The sequence below is a fragment of the Dipteris shenzhenensis genome, chromosome 24 (assembly GCF_047967505.1).
Source record: "Dipteris shenzhenensis isolate YYH24624 ecotype China chromosome 24, Dip_SZ_1.0, whole genome shotgun sequence".
Lineage (NCBI taxonomy): Eukaryota > Viridiplantae > Streptophyta > Polypodiopsida > Gleicheniales > Dipteridaceae > Dipteris > Dipteris shenzhenensis.
In genome coordinates, this window is record NC_141619.1 from 21,655,397 (window position 1) to 21,673,646 (window position 18,250).

The 18,250-nt window shown below is 45.0% G+C and overlaps 1 protein-coding gene across 1 annotated transcript in view; it reads right to left on the reverse strand.

Annotated features, from left to right (window-relative positions):
* Nucleotides 1-18,250, reverse strand: part of LOC147886358 (uncharacterized) — a 176,163-nt gene that overhangs the window by 90,897 nt on the left and 67,016 nt on the right. Inside the window, exon 3 of the mRNA XM_087395630.1 lies at nucleotides 12,032-12,112. Coding sequence (XP_087251756.1) covers nucleotides 12,032-12,112 — 81 coding nt within the window. The remainder of the gene's footprint in view (nucleotides 1-12,031; nucleotides 12,113-18,250) is intronic.

Consider the following 18,250-nt stretch of genomic DNA (forward strand, 5'->3'; position numbering starts at 1 on the left):
AGAGTTCATTTTAGCATCTCACATTTTCATTCCTATGCAAACCAATTCACATCCTAATGGTGGATAACCCTTAGACAATCACGAATTTGACTTTTTCCACTCAAAAGTAAGCAAGCATTCCTCTCATAGGGATGGCATGTCATGAAATAATTTACCAGGAGCTAATTATAGCATATGTCTACCCAACATTAAGAAGGGAAGAAATATCTGGGAGGTTCTTGTGACCTTGCATATAGTGAAGAGCTTCCTTGCATATGAGAAACTCCCTCATATATTCCTTCATGAACCTTTGCATCCGTGTAAATCTTATCTTTGAACTTATGTGTCTTGATATGCACTTTGTTGAGTGGCTAACATACTCACTTTGTTGAGTAGCTAACATACGCAATCTCAATATAGCAAAGAGTGGAGTGTTGGAAATAATCCTTGAAAGGGGATTGTTAATGCAATCATTTGGAAATTCCCACGCAATTCATGGGTGGAGGCAATAGTATGGCCGGCAAGATGCTGAATATATCTCTAAGTCTCTTGCTTCTTATTATAGTTCCCAATATCAACCAATCAAAATTATTGTACTCTTTAATAATATTGTGAAATCCCTACAGAAAATTATTGAAATTGGCTTCAATACGTTTGATTATTCACATGTGGCTTACTCTACTATCATCCAAGAAGTCGATGCCGACATGACATGGGTCATTTTTTATTCCCCCCCCCTGCCCAACTTCACTACCCAAGGCCCCACACCCCCCGTCAATCCAACTCCTACCACCAATACCACCGCTGGTCCCTCACAACCATCCACATCTCAACACACCACATCACTGCACAACACCACCGCACACTCACATGACATGGCACTGCAAGAGTCTATTGGTCCGAACGGTCCAAAAGACCTGGACATCTCAACATGGTGCAAAATATTAAATCATAGGATCTCCTCCAACGTTGAGGGTATAGGATCTCCTCCAACATTGAGGGTCCAGTGGAAGATGAAGATAATGAGGAGGTCACCCAAAATCCACTAGAAGAAGTGGACTCCCTATAGCAGGAATCCCCACCTGACCACAACAACAAGTACCAGGTGGTCACATCCTCTATGGTGATCAAAGATATTTACCACTCCAATCATTCGATATTTTGGGGAATTGATTTCTGAAGTTTTCATCTGGTGGTTGCAAATGAGGAAGCTCTCGATGCGGGCGCCGGGTTATGCCCTCTAAAGAGAGTTCCTTCCAAATTTGCGGTTTTTTTGAGTTTGAAGGCTTTTGATTGACTGGCCCTGTATATGTGGTCAATCTTTTTGGTCAGACTCAGCCCTCTGTGGATAATCTGATAGATGGTTTTTTTATGGATTGCTCTGGTTCTTTGCAGGTTGCAATCATTTCAGGATCGCTCAATTGTATTGCAGTCAGTTGGCACTTCCCCCCAAAGATGGACTGGGGTCGTGTTCCAGCAGTGGGGATTGTGAAGGCAACAGTTTGAATGTATCAGTCAGAAACAGCAGCTTCTCTAGGAGTCTATGGTCAGTCGCGCCTCTGGAGTATGTCCCTCCTGCTCCTTAATACAGGTCATTTTTTTGTCTTACGTTTATTCTATTTTATGTGAAAAGTCTTCTATGCTTTTGTACCGGTTATATATTTCACGTGTGGAATGTTTTGAAGGTGAGCTACTTGCGCATTGGAAACGATGTGGACTTTTCAAGTTGGGTTTTTGTAAGAACATTGTTTTTAACTCTGTGTGCATGCTCTCGAAATCCTACAAGAAGCCATGCAACAAACTAGCATTGCCTAGCCTTGAGCTGCATGTGGAATGATGCTTCCTCCCCGTTGCAGTCACTCTCTTTCTCTAAAGCTTCCTTGTTTCCTTAGCTTGAATCTTTTCCTCACTAGGACTTGGATTAAAAAAGACGACCATCATTAGAGAAAAGACGAAGCCAAAACTAGCATTTGATGGCCATTGCGTACAAGGAGCAAAAAGATCCACTTTTTTAAAGAAGGTGGTACAATTCATGGCAGTAGGATTTTTGCCTTCCCTTTCTTTCATGGATGATTGCAGGCACTGGCAGTAAGCATCAGGGGGATGCGTACTAGATAAAATACAAAAAAATAAGAAACAGACTTAAGAATATATATTAAAATGGAAAAAAGGGGAGATACCAAAAAGGTATACAAAGAGGGCATGTTGGAGATCTGCAAAATTGATAGCCACTCCTCTAGGGCCCATCATACATGAGACAATCACATGTACTCCCTAAGGCCCATCGTACATGGGAAAATCCCATGTCCTCCATCATGTCACTAATTGACACCCTCCAAAAAGCATGATAACACTAAGTAACTACACATGCAGGTCAATATAGCCTAGACAAAAGTCACTGTAATAAGGACTCGCAATAAACAGATTGATATCACTTTCGAAGGGGAGCCTTTGGAAATAGTCAACTCCTGCAAATATCTAGGTCTAGAATTTACCAACATCCACAAGTGGAACGCATGTGTAGAAAGAAGAGTCCTAGGGGTTTGAAATTTTTGTACATCTTCCAAAGAAGTGCAAGACACCTTGGGAGCTGCCATGTGCGCTCCTAGCCACCACCGTCGCCTCTAGGCCTTTACCCCGTGTGAACCCTAGCCACCGCCACCTACCTCAGATCGTCATCTACTAGCAGGGGCAAACCCACCCCGGGCTAGGCTGGACCCTTGCCCCAGCCTAGGGGTTAGCCTTAACAAAGGAAATCCCTTAACACAATCCACTAGATGGAGTTTCCCAAGACTAAACTTTTTGCCACGGCACCAGCCAACAAGCAGCCCTCCTACGCCTCCATAGTCTCAACGTCGTCTCCCTATGCCTTGACCTACCACAGATTCCAGAGTAAACTTGATCCACATGAGCAGATTTATTTTCTACAGCGAGAACTCAGAGATGCAAAGCTCCGCATTGCGGCTCTAGAAAAGGCAGTTTCAGAAATTAAAAGCAAGGGCACTGAGGGGATAATTCAAGAAGTTCTACAGCAACACCTGCACCACAGCTTGTGACCAAGGTACAGGTATTGATTACAACTTAGGTCAAATTTATAAATGAGGAAATTTCAGCAACAATGGACAATAAAATCAACAAAAGCGAAGTGTTTGACCAAGTACAAAAGTAGGAAAAGAGGGCTGCTAATGCCCGGTGTCTACGTATTGGAGGACTAGATGAAGATTGGCATGAAGGAAGCCTGGCAGTACAGATTGATAATATTATAGCAGCAACCCCTTAGATTGAGCGGGACTTGAAGGACATACACTGTGCTGCCCAAGTTGGGACACAAGCCAAAGTGGTTCTCAATGATAGGAGGGCAAGAAGCAAGATACTCATGCAAACCAATAAGCTGAGAGGTACCAAGATATGGATCTAGGAGGAGCTCACCCTTGGCTCAGCTCAAGATGAAATCCATAGAATTGAACAAAGTGAAGGACGCTCGCAAGGAAGGAAAATGGGCTGTCTATAGAGATGGAAAAGCACTTATCAAAGACTTCAAAACCAAACCCAAGGACTCTCAGAGCCTTAAACTGATGTCATGCAGGCCGACTACCTTCGCACCGACTTTGTATTGAGAGTGGACGAGCTGAGGGCATACCTCAAGAGAGCATGCATCTAGATCTTATGTCATCGAAAGGAGATCGAGTCAGAGGAGCATTGCACTTCCACATGCCTTCTATATTATCAGATTCGAGGTCGCAATTCGAGGTCGCAAGCATTGTCTCTTCAAAGATGGTTTTGGACCCCTTTCTAGCTTCCTTTCTTACCCGGACCAAAGATGCCTAAGTGCCTTCATCCATGTGGCCATCAGGCACAAAGAGCACTTGCTCAAGATATATAGGCGGCATCAGAGCACACAACTAGACTCTATTCAAAGCATGATCACAGAGTTATTCCAGCCAAATCATACGCACTAGCAGACCACAAGTGGTTGGCGAGGCTGAGATCTAGAGCCAGAGACACGACAGATTCCACAATAGGTTGATGCAGATCATGCTTGGAGATCTTCCTCCATGTTCACTAGATCAGGGACACGGCCAACGAGGGTTACAGCAGCACTTGTCAAACAGAGAGCCACAGCTAGGAGACCACAGCGGGTCACACACACTGATCAGTATCAACGCTCTATCATAGGTTTCATGTCCTTGCAGCCTCGTTCATTGTTGGGTGACATGACCCCAACACTCTTGAAACCTCTGACCTACAAGCAAACACAAGAACACACCAAACATGAGGAATCTGAGCAAGCTGCTCACCACCCAACCATGACACCTACGGGATAAGATCTCGAATCAGGAGATGTCCCCTCCGAGCCACAAGTTGAGCCACTGGCACGAACTCCCAACCAAATGCTGATGAACCTGGTGTCCCATACCACTAGGTGGCACCTAGGGGCCTTGGATCTGCTGCTGGGCCTTGGGCTACGCTAAGATGCAGGCGCGCGTCCGCGACTCAATCCAAGATCAGGCACTAGGGAGCTAGACTTGCTCCCATCGGCTCTCTGAAGACTGAACCTCTGGGCCCCTTTTATAGGCTCAGTCCCAATGCGCCAAAAATAGCGAAGACCTAAATCTGGTTCACACCCTTGCCACTCAACCTGAGAATCAAGCATGCCTAGCCCCAAGCCTCCCCAGGCTACATGAGCTAGTCTTGTGTACCCCAATACACGTCAGATACCAATCCGTGCACATGACATACTTCCCCTCCTCTAAGAACTCACTCCTGAGTTCGTAAGAAAACCCGGGAATGTCCTCTGGAGGTTAGGTAATGTCTCCCATGTTGTGTCCTCGTTAACACGATCCTTCCACTTGATCTTGTATTCCGTGATAGTTCTATTACGGATCTGTCTTTCACGAAATTCAAGAATAGTCTCAGGTTCATGTGACCCAACCATAACTGGTGACTTAGGTTGAGACCCGTACATAAGCATAAAAGGATTGTAACTTGTACTTGAATGCTTTGCACTGTTATAACCAAATTCTATCATGGGGAGATAGTCTTCCCATGAAGATTGTCTCTTAGAAACATATGCACGAAGTATATCTTTCACCAATTGGTTAACCTTCTCTGTACTGCCATTGGATTGTGCATGATCTAAGGAACTCATAGTAGTTTCCAACTTCTCAAAAACAAGTATCCAAAGTTACTTGTAAACTTAGAGTCCTGGTCACTGACTATGTCGGAAGGCAAACCATATAGCTTAAACAATTGGTCCACAAACTCGTGAGCCAACTGAATAGCTGAGATGGTTAATCTAGTAGGTAAGAATCTAGCCATCTTTGTCAGACGATCAACTATGACCCAAATGGAGTCATGACCCTTGCGCATTCTAGGCAAACCCTTGCGCATTCTAGGCAAACCCGTAATATTCTAGGCATTCTAGGCAAACCCGCGTTCTAGGCATCTTTCCCATTTATTACCCGGGATTTGCAATGGCTGTAATAACCCCGCACTTCTAAGGCATTCCGTCTTAGTAACTTGACAACCCGGCGACATACCACATAGCTTTTAATAAATGCATGCATCTTAGGCCAATAAAAGGTACGTTTCACAAGAGACAGAGTCTGATGTATGCCTAGATGTCCAGCACTAGGAGCATCATGACACTCCCATTCCGGAACAACAAGCCGTTCCTAATCATCCACTGACCTCCCGCCGCCTGTACCGTAGGTAACACAATCCCTGAGTCCTGGTCAACCATCCTACACCTTCTCTCAATAAGAACTTAAATGACTATCAATTGCGCAAAGCCCTCTCAAGGATTGAAATAGGTCTGAGGATATTTCCGTAAATGACATAGGATTTACAAACTTGACTCGACTTAAAGCATCCGCCATACTATTCAAGGAAACCTTTCGATAACGTATTTCAAAATCAAAATTTTGCATTAGCTCTGCCCATCTAGCATTTCTTCCCCTCAACTCCGACCCGTCACACACATACTTTATTGACTAATGATTTGTCAATACAAGAAACTTGGAACCATACAAGTAGTGTCTCCAAACCTTTACAGCATACACGACTGCATACAATTCTTTTTCTAGTGTGGGCCAACATATTGAGTGTCATCAAGCTTTTTACTTTCAAAAGCTACACGTTTGCCCTCTTGGAATAAAGCTGCCCCAATCGCAAAATCACTTGCATTGGCCTCTAAAACATAAGGCCGAGTAGGATCGGGCAGTGCGAGAACAGGGGCTTCCTTGATAGTTTGCTTCAAGGTCTCAAAAGCCTTGTTCATTGCATCATTCCAAGAGATCAACTGAGTAGACTTGTGTCCGCGACCTTTCAATAGGTTGGTCAAGGGTGCCGTGATGTTAGAATAATCACGCACTGACTTCCGTAGAAAGACCCTAAATCCTAGGAAAGAACGCATTTGTTTCACTGTCTGAGGGATGGGCCGTTCCAAAACCTTTTGGATACGATCTAGATCAATGCTAATACCTTCGGAAGAAATCTTGTGTCCTAAGTAAATGATCTCCTTCATAAAGAAGTCACATTTACTCATCTTGGCATATAGCTTATGCCGTCGTAAGAGAACTAAGACAATCCAAAGGTGTCCAATGTGATCCTCGAGCGATTGGCTATATATCAAAATGTCATCTAAGAACATAACAACAAATTTGCACAAATAATCTCAGAACAAATCGTTCATCATTTGCTGGAAGGTAGCGGGAGCATTGGTCAATCCAACAAGCAATACGAGAGTCTCGTAGTGGCCACACCTAGTACGAAAACCGGTTCTATCTATGTGTTTAGCATAGATGCGGATTTGATGGCAGCCTGTACGCAAATCAATCTTAGTGAAGTACTTCGCCCCGGCCAACTGGTCTATCAAATCATCTAAACGAGGAAGAGGGTATTTATTCTTAATTGTCACTTTATTCAATCGTTTGTAATATACACACATCCTCCACGACCCATCTTTCTTCTTTCTTAAAAGGACAAGTGCACCCCAAGGTGATTTACTAGGGCGAATATAACCCATGTTTAGATAGTCTTGAAGCTATGAAGCTAACTCGTCCTCCTCGAGTTGTCTCATCATCCTATAAGTTGGAATACTAATAGGTTGAGCCCCAGGTACTAAATCTATGCGATGATCTACTGCCCGTTCTGGAGATAAGCCTTCCGACAGTTGTGCAAGGAATACATCAGTGAAATCATCTACTAACAACGTTCTCCATTCTCTGTGTTCAAACACACTTAACTCATTTTTGTTACTAACTGAGACAACAAATGAGGAAAGCGGAATCAAAACACACTAATACAAATCATAATAAGAAGTGTTTAATATATTTCGAAGCTGCATCACAGATACAAAAGGTCCTTGAGAAGAAGGAATATCATCAAATTAAATACAAAATTGGGTGTCCCTTGTCCAAAAAAGAGAGTGGTCTTTCCATCCAACCCGAATATCGTGGATTTTAAACCACTCTATTCCGATCAACAAGTCTACGTGTTCCAAGTGCATAACATAGCACGTAAGAGTAGTTGTGTAGTCTTGAATCCGAATAGAAAGTTTGTCGACCTTACGATCCCAAAACTGCCTCCCAGCTAGGAGCTGCACCTCATAGGTGTGATCGCTAGGTGTCGAGGACAACCCCATCCTCTGCACAAGTTTGTAGTTCACAAAATTGTGAGAGCTGCCCAGGTCAAAGAGAATGTGAACTCTTTGGTCCCTCACTTCTCCATAAGCTCGGAAAAGGTCATGGGAGCTAAATAACGAATTATTAAAAGTGCAATAACAAGAAAGTGGGCAGGTAATGACATTTACAAAAATACCTATCATCAATGCTTGGTTAGTTCCCTTAGCTTGGGTTCCTTGGCTTGCATGGAGCTTTGGTCCTGGCGCTTGTGTCTAGTTCTTGTGCTTCAGACAATCGTTCCATGTGTAGCCCCGCCGCTCCTCACAAATAAAACGTCCTTCTTTCTTTAGCTTGAGGGTGCGTAGGAAATGGGCTCGACCATTCTTTGTATGAGTCGAATTTTTCTTGGAGGCATTGTCAAGTGACCTCGACTCCCCTGTACCAATTGGTGACTGGAAGAACTTCCTCTTGTTCTTCCCACTCGTGTCGGCAGTAGTGGTTCCCTTTGCACTGGCCATGGTATCGTCATAGATGCGTGCATAGTTCATGGCCTCTTCAAAGTGGTACACTTGTTCTTCTTGATCTTAAGCTTATACGAATCAAGCAAACCATCCACAAAGAAGCCCAATAAAGTGACAGGGTCCATCTTTGTAGCTCTGGTCTGCAAATCACGAAACTTCTGAAGATAAACTTCAAAAGTTAAATTCAGTTTGGACATATCGAGGGCCTTGAGCATGCCTACGATATCATAGTCCTCCTCTTTCTTCAAAAAATTCTTTCCTAAAGACTTCGTCAAATTCGATCCAAGTGGAGGGCTTTGGCCGTAGTTCCTTCCACCAAAGTAATGTTTTCCCTGATAAATACCCTACTGCAAGTTGCATCTTCTTCTCATCAGGATAAGGGGGAAACTGGAAATGTACTTGCCACTTGTGTAACCAAGTGTCGACCACTTCCTTGGTCTTTGATTTTTTATCTCCGGGATAGATTGGTGTAATATTCGGACGCAATACTGAAGCTAAAGCGTCAACATGTGTGAGCGCTTGGACAGTGCTGGTCAAGAGCGTAATAGAAGCCTGAATCCCTTGGAGTTGCTGCATCAACCCCATATGATTTTGAATTAACCAGTTCAAACTTTGCGTCAAGAGCGGAGGTGAATTCACTGAAGGCAATCTTTGTACTCAAATCATCATAAAGACCCTGGTCGTCCCCTCCGTGGTAGTCCATATCTTGATCACCCTCTGAAATCTTGGGTTCCGTGCAATCAGCCATGAGTAGATCAAGGCAACAAGAGCGTTGAGAATTGAAGGAGGAGGAGAGAATAATCTAGGAAAGAGGAGCAATAGTGGGATTCAAGAGTAGGAGCGAGCAACGAACAAGTGTCTCCCACGGGAGTAATAAGCGAAGGAGAAAAAACGGCAAGGCAAGATGGTGAAGAAGGGGGAGTCGGCTGATCCGCACTGGACGGAACTGCAGTAGATCGTCCCTAGTTGACGCGATTTGATAGGAAAGGCAACTGAGGAGAGGATTTGGAACGGCAATTCTTTGGGCTGGTGGAGGGAAGTGATCCACTATCATATGGGCTGGGTGAACCTTGGCTTTTAGAAAGCCAGGCTTTGCAAAAAAAAAAACAATCCGCCTTACTTGGAAGGCTGAGTTTTTTTAAGCTTCTCAAGTACGAATCCCACTCAGCTCAATCCCGAACAGGCCAGCTCCTATCGCGCACGCCCTCTTACCCTCTTCCATCAGCGCTAGCCCTACTATACACAGCCAGGTGTAGGCCCTTGGACTCCCGAATCCTGCAATAGCCTAGCACTTCACTCCGGCAGCACTTACCCAAGCCAATAATCTCGCCATCCCCTCGCCATGAGATCCCCTCCACTCTGATTTCCCAGTCGAAGATCTTTCTCTCCCTAACCTTTCAACGACTCTTCCAACTCACCCTGTTTCACAGCGATTTCACCAAGGCTGGCATCCCTTCTATCCCAATCCAAACGAACAATAACCCTAACTGACGAATCATCAAGCCCTTGCAGGGATCACCAGTAATTTCGAATTGGGATCATACCTAGAGGAAATCACGTCCACTCTTTCCGCAACAGAGATTCATACATCAAGAGATGGCTCTGATACCGACTGACACAACCCTAGCACTCTTGAAACGTCTGACCTGCAAGCAAACACAAGAACACACCAAACATGAGGAATCTAAGCAAGCTGCTCACCACCCAACCATGACACCTACGGGATAAGATCCTGAATCAAGAGATGTACCCTCCGAGCCACAAGTTGATCCCCTGGCACGAACTCCCAACCAGATCCTGACCAACCTGGTGTCCCATACCACCAGGTGGTGCCTAGGGACCTTGGATCTGCTGCTGGGCCTTGGGCTACGCTAAGATGCAAGCGCGCGTCCATGACTCAATCCAGGATCAGACCTAGCACTAGGGAACTAGACTTGCTCCCATCAGCTCTCTGAAGACTGAACCTCAGGGCCCCTTTTATAGGCTAGGGCCCAATGTGCCAAAAATAGCGAAGACCTTCGTACCCTTGCCACTCAACCCGAGAATCAAGCCTGCCTAGCCCCAAGCCTCCCCAGGCTACCTGAGCTAGTCTTGTGTACCCCAGTAGACGTCAGATACCAATCCATGCACATGACATTGGGACTTCTTGAGACTCCACCCTCGCCACAAGGTTGAGACTCCACCCTCGCCACAGGGCTAGATTTCTCTCATGTATTAGATCCAGGACCTAGCATTAAGGAACTAGACTTGCTCCCATCAGCTCTCTGAAGACCGAACCTTTGGGCCCCTTTTATAGGCTAGGGCCCAATGTGCCAAAAATAGCGAAGACCTTCGTACCCTTACCACTCAACCCGAGAATCAAGACTGCCTAGCCCCAAGCCTCCCCAAGCTACCTGAGCTAGTCTTGTGTACCCCAGTAAACGTCAGATACCAATCCATGCACATGACATTGGGACTCCTTGAGACTCCACCCTCGCCACAGGGCTAGATTTCTCTCATGTATTAGATTCGATATGATATAAATATGTTGTATTCATCTTGAGTGATGATGCCTATTTAGAGGCTTCATCCTTTCAGCTCATTGTATCATCCTTCTTTAAGTCTCATAGAGCCTTCGATATTTCAAAAATTTTAACTAAACTCTCTCTCTCTCTCTCTCTCTCTCTCTCTCTCTCTCTCTCGGACACAGCGGAGTAGAGGAGGAGGAGCTAGCTAATATGAGGGCAGCCTGGATCAACAAAGACAGCCAATATGGTGCTGCCGAGAGGGACGCAGAGACCACATGAGAGACAAAGAGTGCCTAGAGTACATTTATATCACAGCTTTCCTCAAGGGGGACCAACAGAGATGAGGGGTCACTCTGGACATAGCCCAGAAGGTTCAGTGATCGAGGAGACCGCGTCCCCTGCCATGACATGAGACAGCTCGATAGACGCATATACGATATATCTTCATAGCTCACCAGAGCGCCACCATTGTGTCGGGCTTCAGTCTCTAAGTACCAGCTCCGAGATTGATTTGATTCAGTTTGTATTTGATTGATAGTGATTTTGCTAGAGCTCCTAAGGTCAGTAGAGCAGCATAGATTATACTCAGCAAGGGCCCTAGCACGCCCTTTGCTCCAGCCCATTGAGGCTTGTATGAGTCTTCCTTTTGTGCACCTTGTCCCATAGGCCCGCAAGGCCTCCCACGGACATTAATACATCTCTCTCTCTCTCTCTCTCTCTCTCTCTCTCTCTCTCTCTCTCTCTCTCTCGTCAATCCAACCATGTATGCAACACCCTTTTGGGGGAGGGATCCCTAAAGCAACTGAGTGAAGGAGATTTGAGAGGCTACAGCTAATTATGGGATCTCGGATGATTCAAAGTCAGCCTTCAGCCCCTCATCAGATAGTATAGGCAGAGTTTGCCATGATAACACTCCAGATCAGGACGAGAGGAGCTCATTCCCAACACCCCCCGTGAGAAAGACCAAAGAACAGAGCTGCCTAAAACAAGATGACCTTAGAGCTAGAGGCTAAGTCTAGGATAGTGGAGCTCCAACAGAGCAACTTCCTCTTGAAAGTCTCCATAACTAGAGAAAACCCCAGGATCCACATCTACTTAATATCCCATCCCAAATATCTACCAATTATATCCCTATCTATCCATCTGTATCCAAGCTCAACCCCCCATTTTGGCATGTCTACATCAGAGACCCAAAATCTAATTGATTTGTGTGAGTTGACGAGTGCATCTACAAATCCCTCCAAAGCCACCCTAGAGCATCTATGCTCTAGAGAAAGGCTTCTAGGAATATACCAATAATGAACATTTTAAACTTATGTATCATTTCAATCACCATGTTTTGTCCATCAAAGATCAATAGAGAAAAAGGCAAAAGAAATTGCAAAATTAGAATTCTTACCATAGCGCTTGCATGAGATGTTATAGCTCCAAGGTGATCTATATCTAGACTCATTAAGAATATCATATTTGATGCTTGCTCCTGACCCAAAATTGTAAAAAGTTCCCTTAGGATTAAGATTAGAGAGTAAGAAACAAAAAGAGAATGTTCATCTTCACAAAACTGCATACAACAAGCATGAGACAACTAACACCTATGCTTGTCTTCCAAAACATAGAAAACAAGGATAAGAAGTAACAATTCTAACTTGGAATCATTGCACATTTCAAAATAGAGAGTGACTAAAAGGTTAAAATTTGTTTCACCCTTTAAAAGATGGAATCATACTAATGCAAAAGCTGCACCTAAAATCAAGAGAAAGAAAGAAAGAAAGAAATTTTATTAGAGTCTTCGGAAGACCGATGGGTCTATGACACTGAAAGAAAACCTGATACGAATTACAGTAAGGGTGGAGCTACTGAAACGAGCATCATCACACATGCTGAATCCTAAATCTGATCATACATAATCAAATCAAATACATCTAGATGTAACAATGAAAAAAAAAGGACTGGAGCTGAGCGGAATCCTCCGTATGTCATGTTGCCTCAGCTGGTGCATAGCCGGTGATGGGACGCTGGTGCCCATCAAGGGGTGTTGTACGTCTCGGTCTCCTGGACAAGGCTCAACGCAAGACTAGAGCCACCGTGACTCCCGTGGGACGTATCCCAGGTCTAAACAATGACAGGAGGTCCCCCAGAGTGATCTATGTGTCCCCTCGATGTCTCGTGTGTCGTGCTGCGGTCGTCGGGTCGGGGTCTCTGGCACGTATGCGGCTAGAGACTAGACGATCAATGTCACTCGATGGGAAGAACTATGTGATCCTACTCTGAGAGGTGTCTGATGATGTGGCCAAGCCCCGTTGCCTGAGTCAGTACTCTCTGTGTCGGACCCCCTCGTGAATGAACGCCGCGAGGCATCTCTGATCTGGGTAGGCGAGGAATCTGGAAAGGAGCCCGGAGCTGTCTTTGAAGAGGCAGTGGTAGCGACCTCGGATCTCGTAGTACACTGGGCACCTGAAAATAAAATGCTCCTCCAACTCCACTTCCTGACAGTTGCATAATATGCATAAGCGATGCTCCCTAGGAATCCCCTCTGCTCTGCCGCTCTCTATGCGGAGGCAGTGCGATGATACCCGAAACTGTCCGATGGAGATCCATAGTGAGTGAGGCATATGAAGCTCAATGTACCCCGGTGGTGTGATGAATCCCTCCTCCAAAATACGAAGACAATAATCTCTGTAGAAACTCAACTTCACTGGAAGCTCCCTCAGCTCCAACCAAGTCCTAAAGGTGTGTAGCTGCAGGAGATCCTCACGAATGACCTGGTTGGTGTGTGGCCCGATCGGGATGGTGGGTGGGAGTACCGGAGGGGCATCTAAACTGTACTGAAAAGAAGATATCCTATCGATGTGGAACCCTAGTTTCACAAACCATCTGTGAGTCCGTGCATACGAGCATCGCTCATCTCCCTCTGCTGCCAACCTCATGGAGGAATCGAGAGCCAACCATGGCAACCTCTGTCTCCCTGATGTGCAGTCCCCATATGATCTAACCCAGTGTAGATATATAATGGTCTGAAAGGCTGCATCTAGCTGGAGTGGAGAAGCACCAAACTCGGCCTGAATGATGTGATGTGGTACAAACGGTTTCCCCCAGATCATCCGTGAGAGCATTAGGATCTGCAAGCGCTCCACCCGTGTCCACTCTATCTCTGACATGTCAGGCCTCCAACAAGGGCTACCATACATACCGGCTGGTCGGACCAAGGAGTTGAAGAGAAGAGCCTTGGTCCGAGGGTCCTGGAAGTGGGAGTGGAAGCATTGTCTCTCTAGCCGAGCCATTGAGGCGTATCCCCTACTCAGCCTCACCTGCATCGCTAGTCTCATCGTGAAGATCGGGCCGGAGAAGATGACCCCCAAGTAAGTGCATGAGGATACGATCTCAACTAGTGACCCACCGAAAGTAAAAGTAAACTACTTCCGATGCATGTTTGCTCGAGAGGTGTTAAAGATCATGACGTTAGTCTTCCCAAGGTTGACCTCCAAATCATGGGATAAACAAAAAGCTTGCAGTGCATCCAGGTGTCGCTGGTGTGGGGGTTAAAGGTCACTGTGCCTTTACCCCGGTTATGTACAATACTCAAACACATATATAAATGAATGAAAAAGAAGATTAGGGTGGTTCTGCACCCACCAACACTTGTGGCATCATGGCATCCTCTTCCATGTCTGAAAAGGAGTTTTTCAGCATTAAAAAGTTTGATGGGACAAACTTTTCTTTGTGGAAAGAACAAATAAGGGATGTGCTTATTCAAAAAAAGCAGATTAAACCCTTGGCAAGGATTGAAGCTAAGCCTGCAAATATGTCTAAGGATGATTGGAATGAGTTGGATGCATTAGCAAAGTCTACTATTAGACTTCATCTTGCAGAGTCAGTTTATTTCATAGTAGTAAATGAGCAGACTAATGAGCAGACTACAGAAGATTTGTGGAAGAAACTGTGTGCCACTTATGAGAAGGAAACTGCCTCTAATAAAGTTTATCTCATGAAGAGGTTGTTTGAGCTGCAGATGAAGGAAGGGGTCTCCATTGCTTCTCAGTTGAATGAATTCAATATTATTTTCAGCCAGCTTCAGGCTCAGAAGATGAATTTTCATGCAGAGACTAAGGCAATATTTCTCTTATGTTCATTGCCATCCTTATGGGATACCTTCTGTACAGCTGTCAGTAACTCTGCACCTGGTGGAGTACTGAAATTTGATGATGTTGTGGGTAGCTTGTTGGCCGAGGAGATTAGATGGAAGTCTATGGACGGCAACAAGCAGGATGCATCCTTAAATGTACAAAGGGACAGATCACAGTTCAGGGGGAAGTCCCAAGAAAGAGGGAAGTCTCGTAGCAAATCTAGGGCACGGAACATTGAGTGTTACCACTGTGGCAAGAAGGGCCATATGAAAAAGGATTGCTACAAGCTAAAAAGACAGCAAAAGGATAAGAAAAAGAACGCAAATTGGGGTGCAAATCAAAAGGAAGAGAGTCCAAGGGAGGACAAAGGAAAAGTGAAGATCGAGGAGATCAATGCAGTCACACATGATAGTGACAATGACGTTCTCTTCATGTCTACTTTATCTGCAGAGTTGCTTACCACTTCAGATGATGCATATTCCCAGGATTGGATTTTGGATTCTGGTGCTTCATTCCATGTTACTCCCCATAGGGAATGGTTCTCCACTTATGACAGTGGAAAGACAGGTTGTGTGCATCTTGGAAATCACTATGCATGTGACATAGTGGGAGTAGGTGACATAAAGTTTTCTTTTGCAAATGGGTCTGCATTTGTTTTGAAACATGTGAGACATGTGCCTAAGCTGACCAAGAGTCTTATTTCAGTGGGTCAGCTAGATGATGCTGGTTTTCACACCACTTTTGGCTTTCAGAGTTGGAAAATTCAGAAGGGCTCTATGCTTTTGGCCAGGGGTGCCAAGTGTGGGACTTTGTATCCCTTACATGTATCAGGGGTATTTGATCATGTTGTTGTAATAACCAAGCAGCCAAGCACTTCTTTGTGGCATTGCAGGTTGGGGCACATGAGCCAGAATGGAATGAAACTCTTATGCCGTTTGGGTTATGTACCGCATTTGAGTTTCTCTGATTTTGAATTTTGTGAGCATTGTCTCTTTCTTGCATGGGGATTTGCATGAGAAAATTTACATGGTGCAGCCGGAAGGCTTTGAAGAAAAGGGCAAAGAGCATTTAGTTTGCAAGCTGAAGAAGAGTCTCTATGGTCTTAAGCAAGCGCCTAGAGAATGGTATCAGAAGTTTGATGCTTTCATTCGGTCCTAGGGTTTTAGAAGGAGTGAAATTGATCACTGCCTCTCCACTAAAAGGGCTAAGGATAATAGCCTCATAATCCTGGCACTATATGTGGATGATATGCTATTGGCTAGCAAGAATACTTATGAGCTAGATGCATTAAAGGCCAAGTTGCATGAGGCCTTTGATATGAAGGATTTGGGACTTGCAGGTCATATTCTTGATATGTGCATCACGCGTGATCGGAGTAGGAAACTCCTTTGGCTTTCACAAAAGGAGTATGTTACAAAAGTATTACAGCGTTTCAATATGGAGGGGGGGAAGGCAGTGAGTACTTGCTGATAGCCGAGAGTCACGCAGTGGAAGCCTCTCGTGGTCTCACCATAAAACCTTTGTTGTATTGTGTGCATTTCAAGTCAAGATGCAAGCAAGTATATCATCCATGTGCATTGGTAGAAAGAACACAAATATATGTGTTGCAATCGTTTTCTAGGTATCCAATTATAAGAAAAATATGAAAAACAAACATGGATTTTCATAAATTCCCATTGTGAGACGAGGGGTTCTCCCTTGATAAGAAGTTTAACGAGTATTTGGCAACAACTTTGCCTGATCTCATTTGTGCCAATCCTTGGTGTGCGAGGAGGTATAGTGCCAACCCCTTATTTGGTACCCAAAGGTATGTGCTCAAGAGTGCTTCATGCCTACATACAAGATACATACTAACTAGGCAGGGTGGGACAATAAACCAACTAGATCTATGGGCACGTGATGCAATCTTCCGCAATAGCCAACAGATATTTGCGAGCATTGAGGCATATGAGAGACACCACTCGCACTATTTAGGAGATTAACGCAGCCATCCCAAAGGCTTGGCGGGGGGCTGAGACAAAAGGTCGTAGACACCACAACAACCAAGTGACTATTCCAAAAAAAGTTCCCTAGGACAAGAGTCACTCCCAGCTGGCCTTCCACTTCAGGTTCAAAGATGGTGTGACCTCTCTAGTCTTCTTCAACATCAATAGGGAGGCATACCATAATGAGTCAGAGATCGACAATCGCTTTCCTGAGGATGATGAAGACTTGGAATCCCTCAACTCGCAAAGCATTAGAGTTGTTGGTCAGCTGGGCAAGAGATGGGATGTTGACCTCAAACTAGGTAGGAAGCACTACACCCAATGGAGGCTCTAGCTCTACACCCAATGGAGGCTCTAGCTCTAGGAAGGCCATCTCTTGAGACCATTACAATGGGATTCAGGAACTTATTTTGGCTATCTTAGATAGGGCTGTCAAAGAGGACAATGTAGATAACCTTTCTTTTCTCCAAGTTCTCCTAGTGTCCGTGGACCAACCTCCAACCAAGGAAGATTTCCGTCTTCTTCCGGTTGGTGGTTCACGTAGGCTGCCCAATAAGCCCTTGACTAAAACAGATGAAAAGAGATATTACATGCAGCTATTGTGTGGTAATAGACCTAGAGACCATCACGCATTTGCATATAGAGCTGCCCCAAGGACCAGAGGATTTTTATATTTTTGCGAGAAAAGGACTTCTACTAACTATGAACAAAACCCATGAGAGCAAGCTCAAGGCAGAAGTACATCATCCAAGCATGAAAAGAAGCACCCTAGAAGGGGCCAATAAAAAGCTCCTCAGAGCAAACAAGAAATAAAACAAGGCTGAGTGTGAAAGTGCCATCTCAACCCTATTGTGGACTCCAATAAAAAAGGAGAGCCCCTCCATTCTCTAAGGACTATAGCCCTCTTGGAAGAAGCTACTTGTGAGGTCCTTGCATGCTCTTTCAAATAGCCATCAGCATGCGTATGAATAGTATCTATCCAAATAATGGCCAAAGTGTGAGAAGGGTGGATCTAGCATTCATCCAAGGCCTCTGTGCATCTAACTCTCCAAATCTGCCACACTGAAATAATTGTCAGTATCTCCCAAGAAGATTCCACAGAAGCATGCATGGGCCTGAGGTGTGAAAAGGGAACATCATCCAAAGAGCAAGACTCAACTAAATGTCGTCTTATCGAGAGAGCTCAAGAAGAGCCATGCCCTATTGTATGGAGCTGTACACCTGTTCTGGTGCACACCTAGAGCTGTTCTGCAGCCCTGCGACCACGCCTGGTCTAGTTTTCGAGGTTCAGTTACTGTTTTTGAGGTTTGGCTACTGTTAGAGTGGGTGTTCCTGCAGTTTGGGAGTACTTGACCCCAGTTCCGGTGCTGAAATCCACTGCAACAGTTGCTCTCCAGCCTCTATTCTCACTTTGGCCCGTTTTCGGAGCTACTGGACGTCTTTTCTGCAGTTTTTGGAGTGCATGCATCTGTACAGACCTGTCTGTGCAGTTGCGCCAGCCAAGCACTG